Source organism: Sphaeramia orbicularis, chromosome 7 (assembly GCF_902148855.1).
Source record: "Sphaeramia orbicularis chromosome 7, fSphaOr1.1, whole genome shotgun sequence".
NCBI lineage: Eukaryota > Metazoa > Chordata > Actinopteri > Kurtiformes > Apogonidae > Sphaeramia > Sphaeramia orbicularis.
The window spans coordinates 37,385,337-37,404,286 of NC_043963.1; the positions used below are offsets into that span (position 1 = coordinate 37,385,337).

Sequence of the window (18,950 nt, forward strand, 5' to 3'; positions counted from 1 at the left end):
GGGCGATTCTAACTCCAGTCAACTTCTGCTGACTCGTCAAACATGTGCCATTACAGATGTTTATTTAGAACAATTTTCACTCATTTTTAAAAGCTAGAAAGAGCTCTAAAAAGAAGTAAATGAATGCACTGAAAGTGCAACATTGTGGCTTTGTATTTCTGTAAAAATAATGATTTGTATGAGAATATAAAATCTTGTGTCAGTTTTTCTACCAGATTCAGTTGCAGCAGTTTTACATCTATGTTCTTGTTGATGTTCAGTTTTTCATTGCGCATCTTTGTTTTGTACTAATACAGGGTTGCCTCTAATAATCTTTTTGTTTTCAGACACATTCTTCTTTTTATTCCTTATTTATTTCTATTTATACAAATCAGTAAATCACCTCTGACCAGATTTAATAATTACACGGAGTCCCAGTCACTCTTTATCTATCAAGAATAAATTAGTGTCACAATCATTTTATGAGAAGAGGTAAAAAAAATATTTTATTCCAACTTTTTAAAATTATATTACATGTCACAGCATTAGTAATAATACACTAATATTTTATAGTGAAATAAAGACATGGGACAAGGACGTCAGGACATCAATGGTGTGTGATGAATGTGATTGAATCTAAAGATAAATAGATATGGACATATTTGGGTTCATGACCATCACCAATAATGCCTTCACCATAACCTATTTCTAAACCACAAATTCTATGAATGTTTTTATTTTACATTAGAATGATCAATTTCATTAAAATATATACTAATATGTACTAATAAATAAGCTGAAATGGGTTAAAACAGGTTATTTGCTTTAACAAACAACATCCATGTTTTTACTCTGTTATTTTTAAACAAAATGCCATTATATGAGTTTAGAGAAGAATGCTGCATTTTTCTTCATTCAAACCATGAAAATATATATGAGAAGTAGTAATTTAAGGTTTAAAAAACAAGTAGTTGTATTAATAGCGATAAAAAAATTACAAAAAAATAAATGAAGCTGAGCTGTGGCAGTGTAATTTCCTCCTGTGAAACATAGGTAGTGTGTGTGTATGTGTGTGTGTGTGTGTGTGTGTGTGTGTGTATATTCTGTTAATAGTATGTGTTGTAAAGACACCTCAGTCTTTGAATACAACATTTAAAAAAAAAAAAATTGTAACCATGCTACACTTTGTCATTGCATAAGTAAAGAAGTTTTTCCACCTAATGACCAGTGTATTTGTCACTGGTCACTCTCTAAGAAATAACTGTGCCTTTGTTTTGTGTATTTCTGGTATCAGATAAGCCAGGCTCAGTTTGCACTTTCAGAAACTTATGGAAACTTTCTATATCAGTGTCAAACATTAGCTATGAACATCAAATCTTACGATCTGTATGTCAACACATTAAGCACTGAGTATTTATTTTTTATCTTTCACGTGCCATGTGATTTGTTACAATGAACCAGTCCATTTTTCTTCATAGGAAACATTTTTGCTAAACTGTTTGTCTACATATTCTTGAGTTGAGGAAACAAACCCAAATCCAAAGTACAGACTCAACATTAACATTGCAACACGTCTGGCAAAAGTTTTGTTGTCATTAGTTAAATGTTAAATTTGCTTCTTGATATGAAGTCGTTTATCAGCATATGGCATAGTTTGTAATCTCCAGCTGATACAGGCTATCTGGTTTTGAGGAAGGGCATTTGGAGGCACAACCTTGATAAGTTGTATATAAGGGCTGGACTGTGACTGGAACTTCACTCATCAGAGTCCAACAGTAAAGTCGCTAACACGATGAAGTGGCTCGTTGTGCTGTCAGCTCTCGTGGCTTTCTCCGAATGCCTCCATAAGTAAGTCTGACCTATTCCTTTATTTCTCTGACATTTTAATCCTGATTAAACTGGCTCATTGAAAGACAGCTTCTCCATCTAAATGTCACTTGGCTTTGAGCCACTTCTCTTTTTAAACTCACACAAATTCAAAAGTAGAACAAAGTTTGTTTCCTCCACTTATTGAAAGTCTCCATCTGCACATTTGGCTGATTCTTTATTCATTTGCTGCTTACAGGATTCCCCTGATTAAGGGGAAGACTGCCAGGGAAGCCCTGATGGAGAAGGGTCTCTGGGAGGAGTACAGGAAGAAGTATCCATACAACCCAATGGCCAAGTTCTACCAGACTGGAACTGAGCAAATGACCAACGACGCTGACGTAAGAGCAAACAGAAGTGTTTTACTGCACTTCATCTACTCACCTCTGATATTTCCCCTAAACTATCCACGTAGGTTTATATCATATAATGTATAAAAACATTATCATTACGTGGTATATCACTCAAATGCATCCTGTACATCTCTGTCCTCCACAGCTGTCCTACTACGGTGTGATCTCCATCGGTTCTCCCCCTCAGTCCTTCAGCGTCGTCTTTGACACCGGCTCCTCCAACCTGTGGGTCCCTTCAGTCTACTGCTCCAGCCAGGCCTGCAGTGAGTCTGTTACATCTATCACAAGCAGCACATCACATAATGGGACTCTGCATTGGTAGTTAGAGAAAGGAAACAATGTGTATGCATAGTAATAGATCAATTTATAAACGTATGGGCTAAAATGATGGGACATGTCACACCTACAGCTTGTAGGACTTTCCATTTCTGCTGATGTAAAATATTAGTGTAGTAAAAATGTTCATGTCAGTGGTTTTTAATGCTTTTTGCAAGAACTATCTAATCAGTTTATTGGTTTGAAGGCTGATTTTTGTTCCTGAGTGAGAGTTGAAGAAACCATTGTTACTTGTGATTTAAAGGGATTCTTTAGGGTCAGAATAATATATTTTTATTATTATTATTATTATTATTATTATTATTATTATTATTATTATTATTATTATTATTATTAATAATAATAATAATAATAATAATAATAATAATAATAATAAACTTTCATAATCAGTAATACATATTTCAAAAACCTAGAGGTAGAATATTTATTTAAAATAATTATAATGAGAAAAAAAAACACAAAGTAACATAAGTAAAAAGAAAACTAAATATTTTATAAATGTTGATGACAGTGTGGACAATTGCAATGACATGAATCACAATCTAAAATTATTGCTTTGTAGCTTTGTGGTTGCCTGGCAGCAATGAAACACCCGAATTCAATGTGTGTTTCAGTGCTTTTGCCCATATAGTGTACTATATTACCATGACATTATTCCTTTTTAATACATTTTGCAAAGTTATATTTTATAAGAAAATGTAACTTCATTTGTATAGTTCCTTCCTCAGATTTACAGCTCAAAGTGCTTTTTAAAGTCACACTGAACATGATGTATAAACATTCTATTATATTAGATCAAAACCCCACAGTCCTATGAAGTGTAATACACTTAAAAGAACAAATGGCATAAACGCAAGTAGTGGGAATAACCCCAAAATTTTTAGATAAATGCAATTTCCCCACCAAACAACTGATGTGGTGCAGAATGGCCCCACCACAATTTTGTTGTTCCTCCTGTGCAATGACAATAAAGACTATTCTATTCTATTCTATTCTATTCTATTCTATTCTATTCTATTCTATTCTATTCTATTCTATTCTATTCTATTCAATAAAAGGGGCTGCAAATATGTTACATCAACACTGAATAATGACATAATAGTAACTCACTGTATATTGGACATATAATGTGGTGAAAATCCTTTTATTGTATTTTGTAGTGTCAGTAAAACATGTAATTACTCAGATCAAACATATGTTTTTCCTCTGCAGACAACCACAGGAAATTCAACCCACAGCAGTCCTCCACCTTCCACTGGGGCAACCAGCCCCTGTCTATCCAGTACGGCACTGGGAGTATGACTGGGTATCTGGCTAGTGACACGGTTGAGGTAACTAAAGCCCTGGAACAGCACACATGTAGTGGTTTATTTAGACTTCAAACAGGCCAAACCCTGTGGTCCGCTTCAGTGTGACTGACAGCTGTCCTGTGTGTTCAGGTGGGCGGCATTTCTGTGGCCAACCAGGTGTTTGGACTCAGCCAAACAGAGGCTCCCTTCATGACTCACATGCAGCCTGATGGCATCCTGGGCTTGGCCTTCCAGTCCATCGCCTCTGACAATGTTGTGCCTGTCTTTGACAACATGGTCAAGCAAAATCTGGTGCAGCAGCCCCTGTTCTCCGTCTACCTGAGCAGGTACTAGAATATGCAAGTCTGGTGTGTGTGGGTGTTTTACTGTGGGAGGTGGAGTCTAACCATCAAAGGCTTAAACAACCTCTGGTGACCAAAATCATCTACTGATCTAAAACATTTAATAACGTCTGAACCACTCATTTATCAATACATGTAAATAGTTGAGGTAAAATACAGTTTCTTAGCTTTTCAGTGGCAATGACTAATTTTTAACTTAACCCTTTCATGCATACTGGTCACTACAGTGGACAGGTATTCTACAGCTGTTCTCTTGTATATTCATGGGTTTGGTTGTTTTAGTTCCATATCAGCCAACACAGTGGACACTTATGCATCATCACATACACTGACATTCATACAATTACTGTAACTTTACTGTTCTTGATAAGGCAAATTTATTCATATAGTACAATTCATCCACGTGCTTTACAAAAATGGAAAAAAGACAGGTTAAAAACACACAATTACAATTAAAGCATTATCAATAAACATAAATAATAATCAAAAATAAAGTAAAAGAGAAGAGCGCAGATAGTTGTTATATAAACCTGATCTGCGGTAACATGTTGAATCTAAATCAAGTGCTAGTTGTTATTAGACTTTAATTAAACGTTTCTTAAACAAAAAATTTTTTTTTTTGCATATTATCTCCATGAAGTGAGTAATAACTAGTATTAGAGTATGATCAAATGCGAGAAAACATCAGATTAGCTGCATTAAAAAATGTTTTTATGTTTTTATTTCATAGTTTTCACACAGTTTATCACTTTATGTTATGGCATTTTAAATACATGTTTCTTTGCTTCAAACATTAAATGTATGGTTTCCAGCTGAGTGGACATTTTTGTAATTCCATAAAAAATAGGTTCATTAAAAAAATTTCAGTCCCATTGGGTTTTTTTCATGCCTAAAGAGGGATAAAAACACAACACAAAAAAAAATCTTGAATAAGGTTCTCATAATTCATGCATGAAGGGTTAATGCACATTCTGCTGATAATACGTAAGATATTTATTGAAAAATTAGGTGTGTAAGAATGAGGTTGGTAGAATTAGGACAGCGGACTTCAATGATATTTAGTTAAATTATATTTGCTTATATTCCATGATGTTAAATTTCCATCTTTTTTTTCTCATTCAGCAACAACGCACAGGGCAGTGAGTTGGTCCTTGGAGGAATTGATGGCAACCACTACACCGGGCAGATCACCTGGATCCCTCTGTCCTCTGCCACCTACTGGCAGATCAAAATGGACAGGTATGAACATAAAACCAAAACCAGCTCAGTTCCAGCCTCCACCCTCAGCCCTGGTCACTAAACCCACACAGACTTTGTTTATGTGCGCTCAGAGGATCCAGAAAGGTTTAAATCCCATTTGGAAAAATCAGATGACATAAGATACAGCTTAAAATAAATCACAGGAAAATTAAGGGAAGTAGTCAATTAATTATTTAGGTACAGATCCTTTTATTCCTCTGATTTGATGTCCCTATGAACCATCTTAAGTACTAACTATTGAAGTCCCCTGTTTATCTTTTTGCTTCAGGGCTTTTACTGGTATTCTTGAGTTTAATGTCATAATACATTTTAATTATGTGGAATTCCCTCAGGTGAAGTGTGCAGAAGATGCCATAAAGGGCTCAAAATGTCCATAATCTAGTCTCAGTCATTTAACAGTTTTACACTGGAGAAGCTCTTAACCCTCAGGGACAGTTGAATTTTTTTAGTTTTGCAGATAGTTCTAGTTTTTCAGGTATTCTGAAGAATTATGAGGGTTTTTTCAGCTGAAGGATGACTACAAGCTCAGTTATGGTTTCCATTGTTGTTAGTGTCTATAATCATCCTTCTGTTCATCTCTTCAGTGTGACCATTAATGGAAAGACCGTGGCTTGTGCTGGTGGCTGCCAGGCCATCATCGACACTGGCACCTCCCTGATCGTTGGACCAAACAATGACATCAATAACATTAATGCCTGGGTTGGAGCTTCAACCAACCAGTACGGAGAGGTGAGTCACTCCATCACACTGTGCCATCTGACGTGAATTTTCCCCATTTGGTGAACCCAAAGTAAGCAAAACCTTTAAAGCTCTGACGTCAAAACTGTCAAATGAAAATAACTAATAGGGGCTCTACTACTTGCTGTAGCTGGAAACCTGAAAAATACTAATAAATACAACAACTGCCTCAGCACAATCTTCCATTCTGTGTTTTCTGGTCTTCTCACAGTCCACAGTGAACTGCCAGAACATCCAGAACATGCCCGATGTCACCTTCAACCTCAATGGACACTCCTTCACTGTCCCTGCATCTGCCTACGTCTCCCAGGTTTGTTAAACTCATACAACGTTCGTGTTATGATGACAGGTATTGACTGAATATACTGTAGTTCAGTACTATATTACTGATGTGATTTTACTCCACTCCCCATTTTCCATTGTGTGGTACTTTACATCTACAGCTGCAGTCCAGTCATGTATTCTGTCTCCATTTTGTTTATCTGACAGCTTTAGTCACTATAAGAGGAAAATTTTACGCGATGAATAATGTAACAAATATATAACATACAACACAAAGTTAAAGTTTTTGCCCTCCTGTTACGTTCATCTGTCAGTAACATCAGTAACATAAGTCTATGTGGCCCCATGCACGTTGGAGCATACAAACAGTTGTCAAAAACCACACTATTACCATATTTATAGTGATTGTTTTATTCATGTCTGACAGATTATAGTTCACTCATTTATTTTCCCAGTTGGAACAGGGCTTTTCTGTGCAGAGATTTCATGTTCTCTCTATGCTGCACTGGTTTCCTCTGAGTCCTTCAGCTTCAAAATCCTGTATGCTAGGTTAATTCTCTTACAGCAAGGAACAGGCCTCCAACACCTGGAGTTGGTCAATTCAGTTCAGTTCAGTTCAATACAGTTTTATTTGTAGAGCCCAATATCACAACAAGGTCACCTCACAGGGCTTTACAGAATTTGTTGAATATGAAAATAAACAACAGTCAAATAAACAGGAGATGTGAAGGTGAAGGAGATGGATTAATGTCCCCCCATCCTTAGACCCTCATTCTCGGCAAGGAAAAACTCCAAAAACCCAGTAGGAAAAGAGAAACCTCGGGGAGAACCACAGTGAAGAAGAGACCCACTCCCATAGATGGATAGGCTGTATATGTAACCAGGACTGATGGACATCCATTTGTGGATGTAGTTCCAGTCTGTGAAGATGCAGTAGGGTGGGGGCACATGAAGGGGTCCATCTAGTCACCAGGCACTGTTAGTGGCAGCCCACTGGGTGGTGTGTTAGGATGGGCTAAATGCAGGGACTGTATCCCCCCCTACAAGAGTAATATGAGTGAAGGTAATGTTGAAAAATAGAGCCCAGACATGTCTACTGTTCGTTGCCAAATTGACCCGTCAAGGATTTACATTGAAAGTAAACATTATTAGGATCTGAACACAGCATGTGTGTAACATTAGGGTGAATTTTAAATGTTGATTACACTAATAAGACCAGAAGACGACCTTTCAAGGAAAAATTTTTTACAAAATGGATATTTTACCCAGAGGGCTGATCATTGGTTTTAGGGATGCACTGATCCGACTTTTTCAGTTCCGATGCCAATACTGATGCTGGGATCTTGCGTATCAGTCAATGCATGATACCGATCCGATATCATTGTTGAATTAGAGCGGCAGAGGTTCACAATCGGCGGGGACACATCCTCCTGGGGGATGCGAGTGACATCATTGTGCGTGCATGCAGGTGCATTAGTGACTACTGTTGTATAATATAAATCACTCTGTACATACTCCCCCCGTTCACGGATTGAGGTTCATCCCCCACATATTTGTTTTCGGGGGGCAGCAGGTGGTCATGACGTAGCCTGGGGACGGATCCATCTTAAGGATTGGTTGCTTTTACCAATCCCTGATCCAGCTAAAATGTTGATATCGGGGCCGATATCTGATCCTAATATCAGATTAGTGCAACCTTAATTAGTTTCCAACCCTTTGTCTTCTGATTCTTACAAAAAAGGCATCATTTTACATCTTGCTTTGTGCAGACAGAAAATTAGCACTTAAACACAAACATTAAACAATTTTTGTTTTGTCAATTTACTAGATGCACAGGACAGACAGCGAACTATAATATCGTTTCTCTCTCACCTTGTAAATAAAAAAAGCCATGCAAAGTTTTTTTTTTTTTTTAAACAGATAAAAATAGAATAAGAATAAATGGGTTTTATCGAGAATAAACTATAATAGAATATGAAGTGCATATGTAAGTCTATTTACAAAATCAGCGGTAGTGCCATCAGTGATGGTTATGAGGTGAATAATGGATCAGAACAGCATCATATATGATAGTAACAGCAGGAGGTATGACAATAGTCCAATATTTGTGCAGTTTACAGTCAGCAGCTATGTGAGAGTATCACAGAATGTAGTCGACTGAGTCTAAATCTATATCATACCATCTATAGTCAGTGATGGTATTTGTGAGAGCTTTTATTTTCCATTTCTATTTCATGTACCTGACAGTTTGACTCCATAGATATTATAACTATAAGCTTTTAAAATACCACCCAGTGTTAAACATTACAACAGTTGTTTCCAGCCTTTTGGCTTCTGATGTCTGAGAAAAAGCAGTGTGTATTCAGCTCAGGTTTCAGATGTCTATGAGTGTTAACAGCTCCACCAGATTTTCCCTCTAAACTTCTCACATGGTTTCATTTCGCTGCATGTTCTAATCGTCCAATATCACACCAAAAATCAAAAGTCCAAAAAGTGAGAACAGATTGGTGTATCAGAACTTTATTTTTCTTCTTTCCTCTCCCGTTAATCATGTGATTGGCCTCAGATTTACCTGGTGTCTATAAAGTTGGATTGAAAATAGTTCAAACATTTCCAGCAGCTACAATAGTGACATGATGTGACAACACCAATGCTTCACTGTTAATAATGTAATTTATCCCCAGTTTATAAAACAATATGACACTCAGGTGGAGCAAAACTTTTACTAAAATACTGTAATGTGTGGCTTATATTCTGTTACCTAAGTAAGATTTTACACTTTGCAGTATTTTTACATATCTGTATTGGTATTTTCACTTAATTAAAGGGTCTGAATATGTCTTCCACCAGTGATGTTATGATTGTTTGATGGTGTTTACATCTTCTTCCTTTGTGTCTCCACAGAGCTACTATGGTTGCAACACTGGCTTCGGTCAGGGTGGCTCTGACCAGCTCTGGATCCTGGGAGATGTCTTCATCAGGGAGTTCTACGCCATCTTTGATACCCAGTCTCAGTACATTGGTCTGGCTAAGTCTGTGTAATCAAATTAGACACCTGACGTGGTTTTCTGAAGGCGCTTTTCTGTAAATCTGTGCAAATGGGAGTTTGTAGAATGTAAAAGTGGAACGTGTAGCTGCCTTTGCATTAAATAGATCATAACCAATAAAAGCTTTGTGTGCACTTTGTTGTGTCTGTTTCAATGGGGTGACGTATCCAAGAAGCACGTCTTCAGAAATCTTTGGCCACCGTGCTTTTGTGTCACAGTGTTGTACTGAAATGTCACAGGAATAAGAATTTGGTCCAGTCTGTCTTAATCTCAAGAGAAACATGACCCTTTACAGAGGACACAAAAAGCATTGTCATCAGGTTTTTGTGAGGGAAGAACGGTCCAAGAATAGAATATCGAGCGGCTCTTGGAATAACAGAGTGTCAGACTTCCTCTGAGGTTGTAATCTAGAAGAGTCTGATAAGGACGAATGTTGATATACATAAGTGAAGATAACCTGATGACATGATCTGATAACTCTGTGAATAGGACCAAGATTTCAGCTGAATGAAAAGCAACACCAGCGTTTTGTCTGGATTATATTCTCTGTCAGGAAAGTGTTCTTTTCTGTAAAGCTGACATTAAAGTGGTCCTTAGTGACAAAGAACACAAGGAATTAGATCCTAGAAATAATAGTATGATGAACACACTGTGGAAATACTCCACGGCAAGTAAAGGTTCAGCATTCAAAGCCTTATTGGAGTAAAAAAAACAGAAGTATTAGCAGCAAAATGCACTATTGCATTCTCTGGATGTTTGAGATTGAGTTCATTGCAGCCACTTTATATACAGTTGGTAGTTTAATATTACTGTTAGTCAAGACTGGCTAGATCAAGACCAAAACACTGCTGAGACCGAAGGGTATCGAGACCAAGTCAAGACCAAGACCATGACACACTAAGGCAATGTTTTTCAACCATGGGATCGCCTGGAATTCAAATGGGGTTGCCTGAAATTTCTATTAATTGATAAAAATAAAAACTTACTAATAAAAATATATGGTGAGTTGACAGAGACAATCCCAATCCATAAAAGACATGACAAACTATGAAGCTGAAACTGAAGCACTGCGGTACTGTTTATCTTTTAAATGCTCATTGTGGTCAGTTTCAGATGCTGCAGCTCTTTCATAATTCATAGTTTGAGTTATTGTTTATTCAGTATTAATTGTCAGCCTTGTAAATCCAAGCTGGACTGACTGTACATATCCTGACCAAGGAAAATCAAATTCTCACTTTGTGCAGTAATCTGCACCTGGCTTTTCTGCCTCCATCCATAATAATATACATTATATAGCCTAAATGTCATCTAAAATTAACGTTTATTTTCAACATAGTATAGCAAACTATTACATGATCAAAAACAAATGAATTTTAGCAAAAAAAAAAAGTCACCGTTTTGAATGTCTGGGTTCAACAGAAATTTGTGATGTTAAAATGGGGTCACGAGCCAAAAAAGGTTGGGCACCACTGCACAAAGGCGAGACCAAGACCAAAAATAGACTAGAGTTAGAGTCGACATGACATGATAACTCATATCAATTGTAGAGCAAAAAGGCATTGCTGTAAAGTGTCATGACTAGTTAAATCAAATTCATGTCATCTTTTCTATTATATCGTCCTTATGTCTTTCATTTTAAATCACCCAGATTTGTCAGAGTTACACGTTTGGTCTATAGTTCATGAAAGTAACACTCTCTCTAGGCCTGGTGGAAAATAATATTCCCAGCTGTCCTCTCCTATGACCAGTTTATCCGAACTTGTCAAGGGAAAGAGATGGATGTACGAGGAAGATATTCATATGAAGTCTAATACAATGGAACATGTTTTTAAAATAGATGCATCTGACCGGTTGTGTTTGAAGAAAGTGTGTAGTAAATATTGATTCTATTCTGTGATGATGCAGTTTTTGTACAAATCCCATTGAGACTGCTATGTCCGAGACTAAGACAAGACCAAGACCAAAGAGAGTCGAGACCAAGACAAGACCAAGACCAAATGAGTTAAGTCTGTGACAAGACTGAGACCACAAAAAAATTGGTCTCGAGGCTAAGATGGATCTTGAGAACTAACTCACCATTTAATCTACAGCAGTGCATCATATTGGTTAAGGTCATCACGTTTTTAGCATCGCTGTCCTATGAAAACCAGCTCAGAAAGAGCTCAGAAAAACAGGCCTGTTTGCATCTTTGTGAAATGCATTTTCCAGTCAATCCCAGAAACATTTATTCATTTTAAAGTTAATCCTTCATTTTATCACAAATATTCCAAAATTCAAAACATTCTGAGATACGTGGTTTTCACTTGACAGGAATGAGATGATAAACTTTTATTTGAAAAATAACTAAAGCTGACAAACGAAAAAGACAAAAATAGAAGATATACAGTACAGGCCAAAAGTTTGGACACACCTTCTCATTCTTTGCATTTTCTTTATTTTCATGACTATTTACATTGTAGATTCTCACTGAAGGCATCAAAACTATGAATGAACACATGTGGAATTATGTACTTAACAAAAAAGTGTGAAATAACTGAAAACATATCTTATATTCTAGTTTCTTCAAAGTAGCCACCCTTAGCTCTGATGACTGTTTTGCACACTCTTGGCATTCTCTTGATGAGCTTCAAGAGGTAGTCACCTGAAATGGTTTCCTAACAGTCTTGAAGAAGTTCCCAGAGATGCTTAGCACTTGTTGGTCCTTTTGCCTTCACTCTGCGGTCCAGCTCACCCCAAACCATCTCGATTGGGTTCAGGTCCGGTGACTGTGGAGGCCAGGTCATCTGGCGCAGCACTCCATCACTCTCCTTCTTGGTCAAATATCCCTCACACAGCCTGGAGGTGTGTTTGGGGTCATTGTCCTGTTGAAACATAAATGATGGTCCAACTAAACGCAAACCGGATGGAATGGCATGTCACTTCAGGATGCTGTGGTAGCCATGCTGATTCAGGTTGCCTTCAATCTTGAATAAATCCCCAACAGCGTCACCAGCAAAGCACCCCCACACCATCACACCTCCTCCTCCATGCTTCACGGTGGGAACCAGGCATGTAGCATCCATCCGTTCACCTTTTCTGCGTCGCACAAAGACACGGCGGTTGGATCCAAAGATCTCAAATTTGGACTCATCAGACCAAAGCACAGATTTCCACTGGTCTAATGTCCATTCCTTGGGTTTCTTGGCCCAAATAAATCTCTTCTGTTTGTTGCCTCTCCTGAGCAGTGGTTTCCTAGCAGCTATTTGACCATGAAGGCCTGATTCACGCAGTCTCCTCTTAACAGTTGTTGTAGAGATGTGTCTGCTGCTAGAGCTCTGTGTGGTATTCATCTGGTCTCTAATCTGAGCTGCTGTTAATTTGCGATTTCTGAGGCTGGTGACTCAGATGAACTTATCTTCAGCATCAGAGGTGACTCTTGGGCTTCCTTTCCTGGGGCGGTCCTCATGTGAGCCAGTTCGTTGGAGCGCTTGATGGTTTTTGCGACTGCACTTGGGGACACATTCAAAGTTTTTGAAATTTTCTAGACTGACTGACCTTCATTTCTTAAAGTAATGATGGCCACTCGTTTGTCTTTACTTAGCTGATTGGTTCTCGCCATAATATGCATTCTAACAGTTGTCCAATAGGGCTGTCAGCTGTGCATCAACCTGACTTCTGCACAACACAACTGATGGTCCCAACCCCATCAATAAGGCAAGAAATTCCACTAAGTAACCCTGACAAGGCACAGCTATGAAGTGAAAACCATTTCAGGTGACTACCTCTTGATGCTCATCAAGAGAATGCAAAGGGTGTGCAAGGCAGCCATCAGAGCAAAGGGTGGCTACTTTGAAGAAACTAGAATATAAGAGATGTTTTCAGTTATTTCACACTTTTTTGTTAAGTACATAATTCCACATGTGTTCATTCATAGTTTTGATGCCTTCAGTGAGAATCTACAATGTAAATAGTCATGAAAATAAAGAAAATGCGAAGAATGAGAAGGTGTGTCCAAACTTTTGGCCTGTACTGTATATAATGTGTCTCAAGTAAAAGAACACAGTCATGAAGTGAACATATTTGATCAACCATAACATTATAGTCACTGACAGGCAACGTAGTATTAATTTAGATGATCTTGTTCTAGTTAGTGTGTAACTATATTAGACAGAAGGTGAATATTTAGCTCTCAGAGTTGATGTGTTGGAAACACCAAAAATGGGCAAAACTAGGGATTGGAGCAACTTTTACAAGAGGAGAAATTGTGATGAATCACTGGATCAGATCATCCACAAATCTTGTTGTTCATTTCCAGTGTAAAGTGTTTAGTATCTCTAAAAGTATCTAAAGAACAACTGGATCTCAACCAAATGAACATCTATGGGATCATAACATTACTACCATCTGTCTAATATTGTGTAGGTTCCCCTTTTTCCTCACAAAACCAGCTCTGAACTGAGGCCTAGACTCCACCAGACCTCTGAAGGTGTACTGTTGTATCTGGACCCAGACATTAGCAGCAGATCAGTGAAGTCCTGGAAGTAGAGGTGGACCTTCATGGATCAGATTAATTTGTCCAACACCTCCCACAGATGATCAACTGTCCTGAGACTGGGATGTCCTTCCTTAGTCCATTTCTGGTCTGTACTAACTACTGCAAACCAGGAACACCCAACAGGACCTGCAGTTGTGGAGATGCTCTGACCCAGTCAATATGGACCTGGTCAAAGTCACTCAGTTCATTATGTTGCTCATTTTGCTGCATCCAACACATCAGCTTTAATGCCTAAATGTTCACCTGCTGCTTTATGTATCAAACCCAGTGAAAGGTCCCGTTGTAATGAAATAATCAATATTATTAACACTTCTCCTTTCAGTGGACATAATGTTATGGCTGATCAGTGTACATGACCCACTGCTTAGTAGGAGTGATATTTTGCTTTTTTAAATGGAATTATGCATTTTAAAACATTTCCCTGTGGTCTTCATAAACTGTAAATGCTATGCTTGGGTCTGAATTCTTCATTAATTCAACTCCACAGGTCCATCTTCAACCCTATTTCTGAGTAATGACACCAGAAAGGTCGTTTTGAGCGCTGGCCCTTCAAATACAAATGAGCCACTTCATGCCCCACCCCCTCCAGGTTGTTGGCTGTGCTGTTCTGTCCCATTCAGCCACTTGTGTTTGTTCATACAACCAACAACTGAACATTTTAGGTAATCGGCTTGAAGTTTGGACATATTTTCAGTATGGACTACAACCGCTGACAATTACACTGCAAAAATCAAAATCTTACCAAGTGTATTTTTCTCATTTCTTGTCAAAATATCTCATCACACTTAAAATAAGACATAATCACCTAAAGAGTAACTTGTAAGTGAGATATAAGAACTTGCTTTTTTGCTTAATTCAAGCAAAAAAAAATCTGCCAATGGAGCAAGTGAAAATGATCTTGGTAAGATTTCTTGAAATAAGATTTTCAAGATCTATTGTCTAAAAATAAGTTCTTATATCTCACTGAAAAGTTACTCTTTAGGTGTTTATGTCTTATTTTAAGTGTGATGAGATATTTTGACTAGAAATGAGAAAAACACACTTGGTGAGATTTGGATTTTTGCAGTGTATGTCGTACTCTGAGATTTGTTCGTTGGAAGTCTTGACCTTATATGTGCAAATATTGTGATGTAACTAGTCATAGATGTGACAAATTAAACAGGAATTAAAATGGGTTGTAGAAATCCACTTGATTTTTGCCAAAATGAATATAAAGATAACTTTGCAGCACCTGGAGGGTTCAAATTCAAACTTTATGAACTGTTAGGGTCCAAATACACAAATAAATGTACCAAAGACTAATAAAAGTGGGTTTTGCAAAATATGACCCCTTTAAAACAAAGCAATATGACAAATATAATGGTAGAAACATAAAAAAACCTGAGTCTATCTAAACTTTTTATTTTATGTGTGGATGGCCAGTGTGGAGTACTCCACAGTCCCAGCATGCTCTGTTCTCCAGGCCGACTCAGGGGCTTCCTCTCCCTCCTGTGTTGTGTGCATCCTCAGGTTTTCGTACAGCTCTGTGGGTTTCTGGTGAGCTTTGAAATCCACTGTGGTGTAGATTATACCGCTCAGTTCCTGTGGGACACAAACCTTGTCAGCAGACTATTGAATCATAAACATGTCTCCTGTTTGTTATGTTTTTAAAGTCAAGTGACCATGACTGTCAGAGGCTGCTGGTTCCTTCTTTAGCACTCACCGGGACCTCCTGTTTCAATGACTCACACAGTGTGTCTTCACATTTGTCTACAAAGAAAAACAACATCACACTGAGGCTAAAAAGTGTGCAATAAATGCCAACTGAGTTAAATTACTTGGTGAAAACTCAAAACGATACCATCATCAATTTATACAGTTTGCTTACTTGACTGTTTACGTTTTGCCTTCACACAGCAGAAAATGACACCAACTAGTGAAGTGATGGAAATCATTGCTGCAAAAGAAACAATGGTAGCAAGAGGCAGCCCAAAACTCCAGGGAACTCTGGGGAGAGACACCAAACTTCACTCAGGTGTGTAGTCTTCACTCATGTAACATCATTTAGCCGGTAAAAAAACAGGGGAACCTAGTCAGTGATGTGTAGAGTGATGAATACCTGGGACTGTCACTGTGGTCGTGGGCCAGAACAGGTCCAGTGGGGACTGGGGTGGTCTGGGTTGTGTTGGGAGCATTTGTGGTTGTTATTAGTGGAGGCTGAGACTGAGTATAGTCACCTGAATCTTCTGTAAAATACAAAATAACATCAGTACTTCGACTGTATAACAAACACTGAACTACACACTGCAAATGATTTGGTTATTACCAAGATCAAAACAAACTTAGATTTAGAAGTGTTAGGTAATTTATGTTGTTTTAAGAGTTCATTTCTTATTTTAAGTGTTCATACATCTGTAGATAGATAGATGCCTGCCATAAACCATCTGAGCAGCACTTGCTAAAAAGTAAACACATGCAATAAAACAACTGTTATAAGGTCGTAAACTGACAAAAATCACTCATATTCACTATTTGCAGCTTGAAAGGTTTTATTAAATCTCTCTGAATCACTGTATAATGTTATAAAAACCAAGATAGATAGATAGATAGATAGATAGATAGATACTTTATTAATCCCAAGGGAAATTCAAGTATTCAACAGCTTTGCATACAGAAAAAAACAGGCAGGTTAGTAACCAGGCTGACATTAAGGTTAGTATGTACTTTAAAAAACTTCCTGTAAACAAAAGACTTCTAATTTAAAAATCTGTCGATGTGCTTATTTAGATTTAACTATCTTGATTCAAGAATCTTGTCAAGTGAAATTATCTTGTTGCATGGACATATAATGTCACTTGTTTTGAGTTCCTTTTTCCTCAGATTTAGAGTTTTAATCTTGTTTTAAACACCCCTTTTTTGCAGTGCATAGACCATCAAGATCCCATAGTGCAGTACCATCGCATACAATCTGTTGTGCAATATCAGTGAGAAAATAAAGTGCAACTATGCTTAGTGAAATCCAGGTGGTGACATTTTTTGACCAGACTGTGTTTTCGTAGTTCTAATTCTCATATTTTATACAGTTCTCTATTTTTCTGTTTTTGCTATATATTATTTTTTGTGCTTTGTTGCTATAAACCTGTGTATTTTGCTGCAGTGGGATCAATGATCTAATCCTAGAACCTAAGTAAAACTTCAGGAAAAAACAAAACAAAACTTACTGTAATTTCATCACATAATGTTAATGAACACTATTTAACACTTACCTGAGACATCTGAGACCTCTGAGACTTCCACATAGTAGTCCCTGTAGATGTGGTTTTGGGTTCCCATCACCATACATCTGTAATACCCTCCATCCACAATCTGCACATTTGATATTTTGAACTCAATCCAGCCGTTGTCCTCAGTTTTGGTAACTCTACCTTTTAGAAAATCACACGTGTAGCCTGCACTGTCCAGCAGTTTGAAACATCTTCCTGGATAGAGTTTACAACAGGATTTGTTGTAATTATTATAAAATGAAGGGTAGACCAGTCTCAGTGAAATGTCTCTGAACTCCTGAGTCCTCTGCAGACCTTTTAAATGAGAGGTGTCTGGAGAGAAAATATTTATCATTAACATTGTCATTACAGGCAATCAAAAGAAAGAATTCTTTTTTTTTTCTTACCGTACCTATTAGAAGAAGAAAGACAAAGGCAAACTTCATCTTCAACTGATGGCTGAGCTTTGCACTGTTTCCACTTTGGCAGACTTTAGAGGGTCTGAGGCGCCTCCTCACTGAAGGAAGAAGGAAGTGGTTCACGCAGCACTAAGACAGACGCTTTCCTCATGAGGCTGTCGGGTCTTCGACGACTAAACACAGCTCTTATCATGTGTGACTTTCTTTGCATGTTCCTTTTTAACACTTTATCAGGCAAGTGACTATTTTTGGTCATTTCCACACATATTACAAGACAGTGACAGCAACAGTTCCAGTGAGGACAGTGAGTCAACAATCTCAGGTCCAATGTGGTCTACAGGGTCTGTAAGGTCCACCTCTGCATGAGCGGTGAGTGTACCTGCTTTGTTAGGTACCATGAAGTAATGGTACTAATGTAAGGAATGATGTTCAAAGGGAGAATGTGGATATGGACAGGGGTCTGGATCAGCACTTATGTTGGTCTAATGTTCTAAAATACATGTTCCTTTCACATTACATATGTTTTTCTTGTACTTTCTTGGCTGTTTTTTTATTTGCCACATATGGGTAAGGAACCAAATACGGTAACTTCATTGACCATGACTTTCTACATGACAATAAAACATTTTGAAACGTTTCACTAAAGTAATAAAGTCTTTTTATATCCTCCAATAACACACTAAGGTTGAATTTTAGAATCTCAGAGTATTTCTATGAGTGAACTATAAAAGGTTAAGTTCATCTGACAATACTGGAGACACACGGGCCTGGTCAAGGGGAGGTAAACATGGGTGGTAAAAAATTTAAATTGTCCCTCAGTACCCTATTATGGCTAATTTTTTTTAGGAAATTTTGTCTAGTTACCTCCGCCAAGGAGGTTATGTTTTTGCCAGGCTTTGTTTGTCTGTCTGTTTGTTTGTCTGTCCATTAGTGTGCAACATAACTCAAAAAGTTATGGACAGATTTTGATGAAATTTTCAGGGTTTGTTGGAAATGGGATAAGGAAGAAATGATTAACTTTTGGGGGTGATCCGGAAGAAATCCTGGATTCTGGATCACTTTGAAATTTTCGTTAACATTGTGGTAAATGGGGCCAAAATTTTTGTTTCCCAATATCTCGCTTAATTATTGACCAAAACTCATGAAATTTAACTCAGGAATTGACAATGGGGTCCTCTATCACATTTCAAAGGCTGATCCGGATCTGATCCAGAAGGCGGATTTTATTTTAAAAAATGTAGGA

At 37.7% G+C, this 18,950-nt stretch overlaps 2 protein-coding genes across 2 annotated transcripts; one reads left to right on the forward strand and one right to left on the reverse strand.

Moving 5' to 3' along the window:
- The first annotated feature begins 1,732 nt into the window (after window positions 1–1,732).
- LOC115422706 (pepsin A-like) lies at window positions 1,733–9,606 on the forward strand. Its single transcript, XM_030139185.1, has 9 exons — window positions 1,733–1,827; window positions 2,045–2,186; window positions 2,344–2,461; window positions 3,747–3,865; window positions 3,974–4,170; window positions 5,308–5,424; window positions 6,030–6,174; window positions 6,395–6,493; window positions 9,370–9,606. The coding sequence occupies exons 1-9, from the start codon at window positions 1,772–1,774 to the stop codon at window positions 9,505–9,507; spliced, it is 1,131 nt and encodes a 376-aa protein (XP_029995045.1). The 5' UTR covers window positions 1,733–1,771; the 3' UTR covers window positions 9,508–9,606.
- A 5,741-nt stretch (window positions 9,607–15,347) lies between these two features.
- LOC115423059 (uncharacterized) lies at window positions 15,348–17,879 on the reverse strand. The gene is made up of 6 exons (XM_030139763.1): window positions 17,701–17,879; window positions 17,292–17,621; window positions 16,145–16,271; window positions 15,914–16,032; window positions 15,749–15,795; window positions 15,348–15,627 (listed from the first exon to the last, which is right to left on the reverse strand). The coding sequence occupies exons 1-6, from the start codon at window positions 17,732–17,734 to the stop codon at window positions 15,451–15,453; spliced, it is 834 nt and encodes a 277-aa protein (XP_029995623.1). The 5' UTR covers window positions 17,735–17,879; the 3' UTR covers window positions 15,348–15,450.
- Between the last annotated feature and the right edge of the window lie 1,071 nt (window positions 17,880–18,950).